The sequence below is a fragment of the Macaca nemestrina genome, chromosome 13 (assembly GCF_043159975.1).
Source record: "Macaca nemestrina isolate mMacNem1 chromosome 13, mMacNem.hap1, whole genome shotgun sequence".
NCBI lineage: Eukaryota > Metazoa > Chordata > Mammalia > Primates > Cercopithecidae > Macaca > Macaca nemestrina.
The window spans coordinates 32,531,676-32,545,875 of NC_092137.1; the positions used below are offsets into that span (position 1 = coordinate 32,531,676).

At 36.1% G+C, this 14,200-nt stretch overlaps 1 protein-coding gene across 10 annotated transcripts in view; it reads left to right on the plus strand.

The window, feature by feature from the left end:
* LOC105464812 (baculoviral IAP repeat containing 6) overlaps window positions 1-14,200 on the plus strand; it is a 259,579-nt gene that overhangs the window by 114,708 nt on the left and 130,671 nt on the right. For all 10 annotated transcript variants that reach the window (XR_011611589.1, XM_071076482.1, XM_071076475.1 and 7 more), the window contains 9 exons: window positions 575-706; window positions 1,733-1,948; window positions 2,990-3,173; window positions 3,793-3,948; window positions 5,662-5,795; window positions 6,776-6,929; window positions 10,038-10,154; window positions 12,386-12,540; window positions 13,323-13,449. Coding sequence is in view for 9 of the 10 variants with exons in the window: in XM_071076482.1 (XP_070932583.1) it covers window positions 575-706; window positions 1,733-1,948; window positions 2,990-3,173; window positions 3,793-3,948; window positions 5,662-5,795; window positions 6,776-6,929; window positions 10,038-10,154; window positions 12,386-12,540; window positions 13,323-13,449 (1,375 nt within the window). In the remaining variant the exon portion in view is untranslated. The remainder of the gene's footprint in view (window positions 1-574; window positions 707-1,732; window positions 1,949-2,989; window positions 3,174-3,792; window positions 3,949-5,661; window positions 5,796-6,775; window positions 6,930-10,037; window positions 10,155-12,385; window positions 12,541-13,322; window positions 13,450-14,200) is intronic.

Here is a 14,200-nt window from a genome sequence, read left to right on the forward strand (position 1 = left end):
ATCAATGTCCATACCTTGTAATATTATCCTATAGTTTTTGCAAAATGTCATCGTTAGAGAAAATTGGGTAAAGTGTACAAGAGATTTCTGTATTCTTATTTGTATATAGGTTAATTATTTCTTAAGCTACATTGTAGCAAGTAACTACAATGATCTCAATCCCAATTTTAATAAAAAATATAGACATACCAAAATGTGTACTACTCTTGAGATTTCCATAAAAACAGAACTAAGAAACATTAAGCAATAAAATATTTTTCCCATATATTTAATTAAAAATAAACTTTTCCCCCTCTATTAAAAAATATATATCACTCAATTATGTTAGTGGTTTATATAAAAGTCTTCCAGTTATTTCTTACTCCCATGGGGAAGGGAGATTTTAATGAAAACGGGGAGAGATCTCAAAGTTGGGATTTGAAATGATTTTTTAAAAAATTAACAAAACGGTTAAAATTATACTACATCTTTCAAGATAATATGGGTTCCATTAGTTTGATGTGTGAATTCTGTGAGTATAGTAATTTTTTTTTTAACATTGTTAAAGATTAAGTTGTTTATTTGTTTTATAAAGCAACTTAACCTACTAAAAGCAAAGCAGAAGGCATTGGTAGAACAGATGGAAAAAGAAAAAATACAAAGTAACAAAGGATCGTCATATAAACTCCTGGTAGAACAAGCAAAACTAAAGCAGGCCACTTCAAAGGTATGATCTGTACTTCTCAATATAATTATCTCAGAAAAGTCAAGGAGTTATGATCTTTAATTATGATCAAGAAACTTGAATATATATTATTCTGCTTAACAGAGTAGCCAATCTACTCTGGACTTTTTTTTGGTGGGGTAGTTTAACTGAAGGAAATGTATGATAAATGTGGGCTTTAAGTATTATTCTAACGTATTACCTTCAATGTGGATTGAGTTCCAGTAAATTGAAGATAAAAGACAGTGGAATGTATAGTTTTGCTAATGTGGCATTGATAGCGTGGTTTATTTCCATTTTACAATACAAAATTATACAAGATGATTGCAAATATCATTGTATCAGCCTCACAAGTAAAATTTATATGTAAAATGAAAAAATGTGGCATTCTCTTTCCCCTTAGTATTGTTACTGGAATATCTTGGTGTCTGAGTTTAGAATTGAAACTTGTGTCCAGTGGTGCTCACAAGGCTCAAATGTAGTATGTCTTTTGTAAGTGAAAGTGAAGTTCAACTGATTTGGAAGTTTTAAAACCTTGATGTTTACTTTTTAAAATTTTGAGGGATACTGTATATGTATCAAACAAGTTTGTAGTCTTTCTATAATGTGAAATTATAATTATTCCACCAGATTTTGAAGTAACTCAAATTAATATTTTGTATTTGATGTTATGTTAGTTTTCTTTACCTTCAACCTTTTACAAATTATGTTTAGGATGTTACGGTAATGTTTATGTTGTTAGATTCGACTTAATAACTTAATGTATTATCTACAGTGAACGTCTGTAGAATTTCACTTTTCTGAAATTCTGTTATATATCTGATACTTTACTCCAAATAGAGGAAGTAAGGCATATTGGTCAGTTTAGCTTTTAATATTCTTACTTTTGAAACTTACAGTGTATCTAAAAATTTTGCTCTTTAGAAGTTGTAATATGGCGTGAACATTTTCATTACTTAAATCTATCTCTACTGAAAAACTTTTCATTAAGTAAACATTGATTTAAATACTGTGAATTTTTGTGTGCAGCACTTTAAGGATTTAATTCGTTTACGTCGGACAGCAGAATGGTCCCGTTCTAATTTAGATACAGAAGTTACAACAACAAAAGAAAGTCCTGAGATAGAACCACTTCCATTTACTCTGGCCCATGAACGTTGTATCTCCGTAGTCCAGAAACTTGTTCTGTTTCTTCTTTCCATGGATTTTACATGTCATGCTGATCTCTTATTGTTTGTTTGTAAGGTAGGTAAACTATAAGTATAGACTTGTAGGGTTGGCCAGGCACGGTGGCTCATGTCTGTAATCTCAGCACTTTGGGAGGCTGAGGTGGGTGGATTGTTTGAGTCTAGGAGTTTGAGACCAGTGTGGGCAATGTGGCAAAACCGCGTCTCTCAAAAAAAAAAAAAAAAAGTAGACTTACAGGGATTTAAAAACTAGGAAAGAATGATGTTTTTAGTCAATTTTGATTAAGAGAAATGATGCTGCTTTTGGTTTTGCTTTTTTGCAGTTACTTTTTTTTATTGTGTCTTAAAAGATAGAAAAAATTCTTTTCAAATTGTTTCTTAAGGAAACCTGATTTATATTTTAATTTAGTTAAAACTTGAGGGTTTGAAATGCAAGTAATATGGATATGTTTATCTCCAACCTGCCTTTCTTATATTAATTAAAATAGGAAATACACAAATAAGTGTCAAATTATATTAAAGGAGGACTTCTGGCCGGGTGTGGTGCTTCACGCCTGAAATCTCAACACTTTGGGAGGCAGAGGGGTAGATCACAAGGTCAAGAGATCGAGACCATCATGGGCAACATGGTGAAACCCCGTCCTTACTAAAAATACAAAAATTAGCTGGGTATGGTGGCATGTACCTATAGTCCCAGTTACTCGGGAGACGGAGGCAGGAGAAGTGCTTGAACCTGGGGGCAGTGAGGTTGCAGTGAGCCAAAATTGCGCCACTTCACTCAAGCCTGGCGACAGAGCGAGACTGTCTCAAAAAAATAAAAGGACTTTTAATGTCATGATTGCTTTTCTGTGGCATATTCACTGTTTGTAGAAATTTAATTCTTAACTATACAATTAGATTTTAAACCAGATTTTAATATTTGATTCATGAAATTACATTCTTTTGCATTTCATCTCAAGCAATATTTTTTTGACACCAGACTCATACATCATTATTGAAACCTGTTGTTCAGTGCTAAAGTATTGGTAGACTTCTGTTATTGTTTGAAAAAAACATGTAATTGCTATTTAAGTGTATGATTTTATAAAATGTGTTACAGGTTCTTGCACGCATTGCAAACGCCACGAGGCCAACTATTCATCTGTGTGAGATTGTGAATGAACCCCAGCTGGAAAGACTGCTATTACTTTTGGTTGGAACTGACTTCAATAGAGGAGATATATCTTGGGGTGGTGCTTGGGCTCAGTATTCCTTAACTTGTATGCTGCAGGATATTTTAGCAGGTGTGTTAGGATTTTTTTTTCACAGAGTGTGTCAGAATTACCTTGTCATTGCTCAACTAAGAATCTTCAAAGGGATCTTTAACCCCCTAAAAGCATAAAGGTCTGTTTAATCGGTTTAATGTTATAGCAGTAGTAACCATTGAGAATTACTTTTGTATTTAAGTATATTGATAGTTGTGATAAATGCAAGGCTTTAGAAAGGCGTTAGGTTGTTAAAGTGCATGAATATTGGAGCTAGACTGCTTTATTATTATCAGTGGTGTGCCGCTTACTGGGTGAGGAAGTCACTTTGCCTCAGTTTCTTCATATATAACATAAGGATAATAAGGATAATCTTTGTATAAGGTTTTTGTGAATAAGTGAGTTAATGCATGTAAAGTACTTAAAATAACTTTTTGTACATGTTACGTGTTTACTAGATACTTGTCTCTAGCATTTGAAGGTAATGGAGGGAGTCCTAGCATTCCTTAGGTGGGTAGGAACTCATTTGCCTCAGATTCTTTTATAGTTAGTAGAGCATTTATTCTGTCAGTGACTAAACTGGAGGAAAAAAATATGCCTTAATATGTTTCTGAAATCTGTGTAAATTATTAAAACAGGACTATCCTCTTACGTACAGGAGAATTACTGGCTCCAGTAGCCGCAGAAGCCATGGAGGAAGGAACAGTGGGTGATGATGTAGGTGCGACAGCTGGTGACTCTGATGACTCCCTTCAACAGTCCTCAGTTCAGTTGCTGGAAACTATAGATGAACCTTTGACACATGACATAACAGGTAAATTTTACATTATGTTTCTTCTTTATTCTATTGAATGGAAACACATTTCAAAATAAAGAATGTTAGAAAAAAATAAAGTTGATTTTTATATTTTTCTATTAGTTGTTTGGCCTTATAAACTAGATCTATTATTTTCCTCGTAAATACATTTTGTCTTGGTTCTCTGAATGAATGCTCATTACAACAAAATGCTGTCATTTCATAGTGTCCTAATTATGTTGATGTAGTGTGATTTGGCAATGATGAAGAAAACCCAATGTAGAAAACGTGTAAAGATACAAAGTGATGAAGACAGCAGTTTAAAAGCTCTTATTCTTTAAGATCCAGCATGTGATTTTTTTTGGTGTATTTTTTTTTCTTTTTTTTTTTTTTTTTCCTTTTTAAAAAGTATCTTTATAAATTAGCATGCATCATCCTTGATCATCTCCATACCCCTTACTTTTAAAAAATATATTTTGGCTATTAACTGGTATATGTCAGATGCTGCAGTCATTTTCAACCATTTGTCATTCCTTAATCTTGTATTTGCTCACGATTTTCTATTTTTTACTTGATATTCTCTTTATCTGGAATAGATTTCCTGTGTGCATGATGAACACTTCATTACCCAAGGTTCACATAAAGGATGCCTTTCTCCAAGAGGCTTTTTCTGTCATTCCCAGCAGAGTTTGGGACTTCGCTGTCTGTACTTCCTTTGTACTCTCAAATATCTCTTCTAGACATATCATGTTGTATTCAGTTTTAATTATAGTGCACCCCCACCTCTGAATTTCTCTTAATTTATTGGATTGGAGAGTTTTATTTTATTAATCTTCATGTACTTATACTCAAACCCTCATACAGGCTGGCATTTACTAGGCATTCTATAAAGTTGTATTGATTAAGAGGATGGGAATGATGGAAAAGTAAGAGCTATAAGGGGGTACTTATAAGGGTTATAAGAAAGCTACTTAAAAAGTTGGAGACATCTGAGAGAGAGTAATTTCTAATTCATAACAGAAAAATAAGGTAAAAATGGCTTTTTTTTTTTTTTTTTTTTGAGACTGAGTCTTGCTCTTGTCACCCAGGCTGGAGCACAATGGCATGATCTCAGCTCACTGCAACCTCTCACTCCTGGGTTCAAGTGATTCTCCTGCTTCAGCCCCTGGAATAGCTGGAGTTACAGGCGGCCACCACCACACCCAGCTAATTTTTGTATTTTTAGTAGAGACGGGGTTCCGCCATGTTGGCCAGGCTGGTCTCAAACTCCTGACCTCGTGATCTGCCCGCCTCTGCCTCCCAAAGTGCTGGGATTACAGTTGTGAGCCACCGTGCCTGGCCAGTAAATGGCATTCTTATAACTTCAGTCCTCTTTGCTTTTCTCTTTAATACTGGGTAACATTACCAGTAATAATGAATGTAATATAATGAATTACATGTTAGATGTAATAGAATGTATACTATTTAGTAATGTTGGTAATTATTTTTGATAGCAAAGTTTATGCAACTTATTTCAACAAGAGCTAATACTGTGGTCTTTAGGAAAGCAAATATCAGTGCATCTTTGTTTTTATTATGTATTATGGAGCAAAATGTTTGCATACATAGAGATTTTTTTTATTAGGCATATGTAACATGCAAGTAAAATAACTTTTTGTAACTAAAAGCATTATGTCATCTTAATTTTATGTGATATACTCCACCAATAAGATCACTTTTAATTATTTGAAGGTGCACCGCCTCTGTCCTCTTTGGAAAAAGATAAAGAAATTGACCTTGAGTTACTTCAGGATCTAATGGAAGTTGATATTGATCCTTTAGATATTGATCTGGAAAAGGACCCTCTTGCAGCCAAGGTTTTTAAGGTATGATACATTAGAATATTCTTTGAAAAGAGGCTGGGCGCAGTGGCTCATGCCTTGTAATCCCAGCACTTTGGAAGGCCAAGGCGGGCAGATCACGAGGTCAAGAGATCGAGCCCAGCCTGGCCAACATAGTGAAACGCCGTCTCTACTAAAAATACAAAAATTAGCTGGGTGTGGTGGCACGCGCCTATAGTCCCAGCTACTCAGGAGGCTGAGGCAGGAGAATCGCTTAAACCTGGCAGGCGGAGGTTGCGGTGAGCCATGATCGTGCCACTGCACTCTAGCCTGGTGACAGAGCAAGACTGCATCTCAAAAAAAAAAAAAAAATTTATATATATATTTGAAAGGAAAGTCTTCCGTCTCATACTTTTGGCTTAGTAATTACTTAAAAGAGGAAAATATACATACTTACCACTAATGCAACTCATTATTCAGCATATTCAAAATTAAATTGCTGTAGGTACTACTATTGTAGTTTAAAAAAAATCAATGGAATGGTATAAAGAAAACTTACATTTTTATTAATATAGCTACTCATAATTATCATACAGTAATGAGAACCACCTTTAAGTATACAGAAGTATAGTTATAGATCACCAACATTTCAGACAGCCGTTTAAACCTCATCCAAGCTGAGTTCATTGCAGATTCTACTTGTATGTTAGCCTAGTTCTTTTTTTTAAAGGAGAATCACCTATAATACTTTATGGTGGTACTGTTCTTTGGTCCATAAGAGATTTTATTAGCGATGCTACTTTCAATTTCTGAACGTACAAGGTATTTTTAGATTTTGGCAGACAGTGAGGAGAAAATTATTGGACCATTCTTATAAATCATTAAAATTATAAGGGGATTTGGGAAATTTAAAGGGCGGATAGAATATTTAGTTTGTAGTTCTGTTTGGGTTTAGATAATGTAAATAATGTGTCATTCAGCCAAGAGGCAAAAATAAACCACAGTTTTTTTTCCATTATTTTAAGCCAATAAGCAGTACATGGTATGATTATTGGGGTGCTGATTATGGAACCTACAATTACAACCCTTACATTGGAGGTCTGGGAATTCCTGTAGCAAAGCCACCAGCAAACACGGAGAAGAACGGATCACAGACAGTTAGTGTTTCAGTCTCTCAGGGTAAGTGTATGTTTGTATTTTAAGGCATATGCTATTCTTAAAACAAGTCTCATATTTATGTATACTTTGTCCCTTGAGAAATTGAGCCTGGGTGTATGCCAGTGGGTTTAGTATCACAGCTGTGCCATGAGTACCATTCAGAACTGTTTCTCTGTAGTCAGTTTGGAGGAACTTCTATCTTTTTGACTGTCAGAATAACACCTAGCAAGTGTTGTGTGGGATTGGCAATGATTTTAATTAATTGTGCTGTATTTTAATTGTTGACTTTAATAGTAAACTTGTATTTTATTTATAAAGAGAATGAAGCTACATTAAATAGTTAAATATTATTTTTGCAGTTTTTTATTTTGAGATGGAGTCTTGCTCTGTTGCCCAGGATAGGGTGATCCCATCTCACTGCAACTGCCGCCTCTCAGGTCCAAGTGCTTCTCTTGCCTCAGCCTCTTGAGTAGCTGGGACTACAGGTGCATGCCACCAAGCCCAGCTATTTTTTGTATTTTTAGTAGAGACAGGGTTTCACCATGTTGGCCAGGCTGGTCTCAAGCTCCTGACCTCAAATGATTTGCCCGCCTTGGCCTCCAAAAGTGCTTGGATTGCAGGAGTGAACCACTGTGCCCGGCTTTATTTTTGCACTTTTCTAGTCATGTAGGATATATGAGATGTGTTTAATTTTTTAAATAAAATATATTTTTCCCTTTTCAACTGTGCTCCTTCTGTTATAAAATATTTTTTAAAAATTTGAAACACACATTTACCAGAATGTTTCAAGTTCAAAGCAGAGAATTGTTTATTCTCCAGAACCATTTGAGAGTACACTGATAATTTGATGTCATTTTTGTTTTGTTTTGTTTTACAAATCAGGACATTCTTCTACATATACACAGCAAGAAGTATATTCCCTTAAAATCAGGAAATTAACGTTACTGCTATCAAATACTGAGAGCCCATTCAAATTATAGTGGTTGTCTAAATAATGTTCTTTATGCACAAGAGCCCAGGGAAGATAATGCATTGCATTTAATTGTCATGTCTTTTTAGTCTCATTCAGTCTGCAGTAGTTCCTCAGAGTTGACCTTCATGACACTGATGCTTTTGAAGATAGCAGGCCAGTTATTTTGTAGAATGATCCTCAGTTTGTGTTTGTATGCTATTTCCTTGTGATTAGATTGAGTTAATGTATCTTTGCAGGAATATCCCACAAATAATGCTCCCCCCTCCATTTCATTCAATTAGGTGGCCCATGATTTTGATCTCTCTCACTATTGGTGATGTTAAGTTTAACCACTTGATGAATGAGTTGTCTGCTCGACTTCTCCCTTGTAAAGTTACTCTTTTCCCCTCTGTAAAAATGTTTTGTTGTCACTGGGTTTTTTGGGGGTACACACATGGTCTTGCTCTGTCACCCAGGCTGGATTGTAGTGGTGTGATTTCAGTTCCCTGCATTCTCTGCCTCCTGGGCTCAAGCAGTTCTCCTACCTGAGTCTCTCAAGTAGCTGGGACTACAGATGTGCGCCACCACGCCTGGCTAATTTTTGTATTTTTGTAGACATGGGGTTTCACCATTTTGACCAGGCTGGTCTCAAACTCCTGAGCTCAAGCAGTCTGCCCTCCTCAGCCTCCCAAATTGCTGGGATTAAAGGTGTGAACCACCGTGCCCGGCTGCTATAAAAAGTTTTTTGGGGGCTGGGGAGCAGAATGGTACTTGGAAACTATAACTACCCTGTTCCTTACAAAGTTTCTTTTTGAAAAAATTACTGGCCAGACGCGGTAGCTCACGCCTGTAATCCCAGCACTTTGGGAGGCCAAGGCAGGTGAATCACCTGAGGTCAAGAGTTCGAGACCAGCCGGGCTAACATGGTGAAACCCCATCTCTACTACAAATATAAAAAAAATTAGCTGGACATGGTGGCGGGCACCTATAATCCTTGGGAGCTGAGGCTGAGGTAGGAGAGTTGCTAAAACCTTGGGGGAAGAGGTTGCAGTAAGCCAAGATCATGCCACTGTACTCCAGCCTGGACGATAGAGCAAGACTCCGACTCAAAAAAAAAAAAAACAGAAAAAGTTACTGTAATAGTTTATTCATTTAGTTTTGAATGGACTCATGATTTTTTATTCAGTGAATTATACCTTATTATCACTTTTTTTTTAATGTGGAAAAATGTAAATAACATAAAATTTTTCCTTTTTGTTTGTTGAGACAGGGTGTCACTATGTTGCCCAGGCTGGGTGAGCCCAGTCCTTCAACCTCAGCCTTTCAAGTAGCTGAGATTACAGCATACTCTACCACACCTGGCAAATTTATTATTTTGACCATTTTGTGTGTGTGTGTAGTTCACTGTCAATGAGTATATTCACAGTGTTGTCATCTGTTTTTTGATGTTCAAATTGTCTCAAATTTGACCACTAGGATCCCCCTTGAGATTTTCTCATCATTGTTTTAGCACTTCCTTGTTCTCTGGCAAAACATGATAGCCCAGGTTCATCTTTTACTTTAATCTGCCCCCCCCGGGAATTAGTCACTTCTTAAAGGAGCATGGTATTTCAAAAACTTTTAAAGGACAAATGTGGTTAACAAATGATGATTTCGTCATAGATAAATGTGTTGCTATTTTGGGACTGTTTCCATTTCCTCCTGGTGGACAGAGCTAGGGAGTATGTGTTTGTGTGTGCGTGTGAACACACACACTTGGCATCTATATTTCTATATCTGTCTGTATATCTTCAATATGATCAGTTCACATCAGTGTATCTGGATTTAATCTAATTCCATAGGGTTCATTTTAGCTTTCTTCTTTTCTGTATTTATAGCACTTTATTCTGACAGTAAGAAACCTGTTTCTCATTATCTTTAACGTCTTTGTTTCCATTATTGTTGCTTCACTTATTTAATATTTCTGTCTCTGTATAACCAACTGCCTGTCTCTACCCTCCTTTCCACAGATATTCTTCTCCTGCTGTGGCTCTGATACTGCATGCTAGGTGGTTGTTCTGTAAGAACAGACTCCTCCTCATCCTCTTTTGGGTTCAGATGTCAACATTTTATTGTAGGAGGTAGGACATGAGTAATAATTGTCAATGTTTTCTTTTTCTTTCAATTGCTTTTTGTAGCCCTGGATGCTCGCCTAGAAGTTGGACTTGAACAGCAAGCAGAACTCATGTTGAAAATGATGTCTACCCTGGAAGCAGATTCCATTTTACAGGCATTAACAAATACATCTCCTGCGTGTAAGTAAAATTACCATTTTTAGAGTATTGAGGTGAATGATTCAATTCTTCATCATTTTCAGGATTCATCAAGGACAGATTTTTAAATTCCATGATGTGAGTCTGAGGGGACTTAGTATGTAGCACTTTCCCGGCTCCAAGTTACTAGCAAGTTGAAAACTAAGACAAAGGATTAACAAATGCAGGGAGTGTCATGCAGAATACCTCCGTGTAGTGCCCTCAGTTCAGTGTAGAAACCTCCACTGTATTTTGTGGAGATTTTTTGTTTACCGTATTGTTGTAAGGTTAAAATTCCTATGGAAGCCTGCATACCTGCCTGTGAGTTCATTGCACTATTCCAAATTTATGATGAAATAGATTTTTTTATAGTAACATCTTTATCATCCTTAAAGACTAGGATAGAGGATATAGTGTAGGATGACAGCCAAATAGACCTGTTAACTGAACGCCAGAATTGAGAGGATTTCCTACCTAATAACCTACAGAAAAGAAAGGCCAACTTTTTCATAAAGGACTAATAGTAAATATTTTAGGCTTTGCTTGCCATATGGTGTGTACTGAAACTACTCAACTCTGACTTGGTTGCAGGAAAACAGCCATAGATGATATGTAAATGAATGGGCATGGCTGTGTTACAAGAAACAGGTAGCCTGCAAGAGCTGGCCATCCCGTTATGGTTTGCTTTCCTTGATGAGGTTTACGCAAGTCTGGAACTGGATAGACCTCAGGGGACAGTTGAAATAGCACTGTGTTTTTCTTTTTTTTTTTTTTTTTTTTTGAGACGGAGTCTGGCTCTGTCGCCCAGGCTGGAGTACAGTGGCCGGATCTCAGCTCACTGCAAGCTCCGCCTCCCGGGTTCACGCCATTCTCCTGCCTCAGCCTCCCGCGTAGCTGGGACTACAGGTGCCCGCCACCTCGCCCGGCTAATTTTTTTTTTTTTTGTATTTTTTAGTAGAGACGGGGTTTCACTGGGTTATCCAGGATGGTCTCGATCTCCTGACCTCATGATCCGCCCGTCTCGGCCTCCCAAAGTGCTGGGATTACAGGCTTGAGCCACCGCGCCCGGCCCCTGCACTGTGTTTTTCAAGGACAGATTGGGGAGCAGTGCTGAGAAGAGGGTGCTGGTTTTTGTTTTCTTAGGCCTGCATATTGCTTCACCTTCTCTAGGGCAGAGTGAAGAAGGGGTAGAGATAGTAGGTAGAACCCAATAAAATTACAGATACTTCTCTTATGGAGAATTCACAACCATTTCAACAGAGAAATTAGAGTTTTAAGATCTTCCCTATGTTAAATTGAATTCTTTCAGTCTGCAATCTTCATTTGTTTCTTGCTTTAGAGGGTATCAAAGGAAGGGAAAAAGGAAAAACAGAAGGAGTGGCCTAGTGTTCTATAATCTTAGTACTGGTACACAAATATTCTTGTATCTTATCTCCCAGGCAATGTGGGGATCCCTTTTGTAGGGTCCAGTGTCTGCATGATTAGAGATAACTCAGTACTGCCCAAAGCAGCCCTTTTCTTTATTAGACATTTCTTATTTAAAACTACTTATTAGAATATCTTTTTGTAATTCTACTGAAAGGATATTTGGAAAAAAAAAAAGAATAAAAAAGAAAATCTGTTTGAAATTGGTGTATCCTCTTTATAGTCTATCTTTTGATTATCCTCTGCACAGCTGTCTCTCTTTTTAGTATAATAATAAAATAAGGCTCTAAATATATGATAAAGCTCTTAGTGTCCTTGTATTTCTGTGGTTCCCATGAATATATTCTCATTTAATTAGTTTCGTATGTAACCTGGGCATCAGAACTTCTGAAAGCTCCCCAGATGATTCTAATCTATAGTCATTGTTAAAGATGATTAAATTAGAATCTAGATTATTCTAAAACTGCCTTATCAATAATAGTCAGGAGTCTTATTTCTTTCCCTTTACTTTCCCTCCTTTATTAATTGGAAAAAAAATGCAAATAAAAATTGCTAGAAAAGGTTCTTTGCCTTTTTTTATTGATTGAGTCCTATGAATTTGGGAACTTCTCTCTTTGGTCATTGTCTTTTTTACTTTCAAGTAATGTTATAAAACCTCGTTTTTCAAATACTAAATACTGTTTTGAACCATTCTAAAGAATGCAGTTTTGATTTTTAAAAACAATTTAACCTATTTATACATATGAATAACCAGTTAACACATATCCTGATACTTTATGTATAAAATTATACTTGTGTTTAATTTTCAGTATCACAGTCTCCCACTGGAACAGATGATTCCCTTCTAGGGGGTTTACAAGCAGCAAACCAAACCAGCCAGCTTATTATACAGTTATCATCTGTCCCAATGTTAAATGTTTGTTTCAACAAACTTTTTTCCATGCTTCAAGTCCATCATGTTCAGGTATGACTTCAGGAGAAATGGTGTATTTTTACATATTAACGTTAGCCTGGCAAAAAATGAAACTAACTGGGAAGTTCATTCTAAACCTGTCAGGGATGAGTTCTTTATTATATTCAGTTGGAAAAACATTAGAAATATTTTGATTACCGAAGTAATCACAGTTTCTCAATGATGGACCACTGATAATTTTAATGATTTTAAGCTTCAGTACTTTAATTCCTACTACGCATACACACACCTGTGATTTAGAGACGTGAATCATAGGGCATGGTAGTTTGAGTTTGTAGTCCTAGCTACTCAGGAGGCTGAGGCAGAAAGATTGCTTGAGGCCAGGAGTTCGAGACCAGCTTGGGCAGCAAAACACTAGATCCTGTCTCTAATAAAGTAAAAAAATTAACCAGGTGCAGTAGCACATACCTACAGTTCCAACTACTTGGGAGGCTGAGGCGGGAGGATGGCTTGAGGCCAGGAGTTCAAGATATAGCAGACCTGGTCTCAAAGAAAAAAAAAATGACTTGAATCACCTGTTTTAATTTAGAAGAACCTTTTTATGAGATAATTTATAAGTTTTAATTCAGGTAAATTTTGTGTCTTCAAGAATTTTAAGATGTGTTTGCTGATCAACTAATTAACTAGAAGATGCTTTTAAGTGTGAAGAAGAAGTGTTTAATAGAAAAGGTTATTTACTCATGACAAGAATTTAAACATAAGATTTTTGTTTAAATTGTGTTTCATAATATAATAGGTACATTTTTCTCCTGTCAATTTTCATTCTTTTTCAGTTGGAGTCACTTCTCCAGTTGTGGCTCACACTGAGCCTGAATTCTAGTTCATCTGGAAACAAAGAAAATGGAGCAGACATATTTTTATATAATGCTAATAGAATACCTGTCATTTCATTAAATCAAGGTAAGATTTATTAGGAGAAAAATCATTATAGTCTAAATAACAAGCTTAAAAGGTAATTATTAGGTTAAAATATACCTAATCTTTGTCATTAAGTGTTATAACATTCTAGTGGGGAAAAAGCAGAATACCTTTTTAAAAAGATGCACTGACTTACTGATTAGCAGGAAAGATACAGGGAGACCTTGCTGAGAATAGAAGACTCTTACTCTCTGGTCTGTGGTATGCCTGTATGCAACTAAAATTTACAATGTTCTGTTACTCTTTTATATTTTCTTGAAGTTTTGTCTGATCTGTCAAAGCAGGTTGGTTTATTATTTTTCATTTTTTAAAACTATGAGTTAGCCCCTGGAGGAATTAGTCAGCTGGAGAAACTTGTCAGTTTCCTGTAGAAGTTGTGTGTGTTTCTTGGCAAATATAAGAGTGTGGGAATGGTGGTAGTAAAATAATACAACAGGAAAAGAATTAGCCTTCAGCTCTAGCTACAGGAATCTATTTTAGTTATATTTAAAGAAAAATAAAAATGAGAATCTGTTCCTGATGCTTTCTTCCTTGAGTGGTGCATCCTGTAGCTTGCTTGGCTCTTACACAGTGAGTCTTCCAATGTTAGTGCCAGCCCCACTGGGTCATGGGTTCTACTTACATCTGCACTGTCTCAGCACCAGCCAACTCTTCTTTAATTGATAGGTTTCCATCTCTTCCACTATATTATTATTATTATAAAATTTGTTTTCATCTGTTTTTAATTTTATTA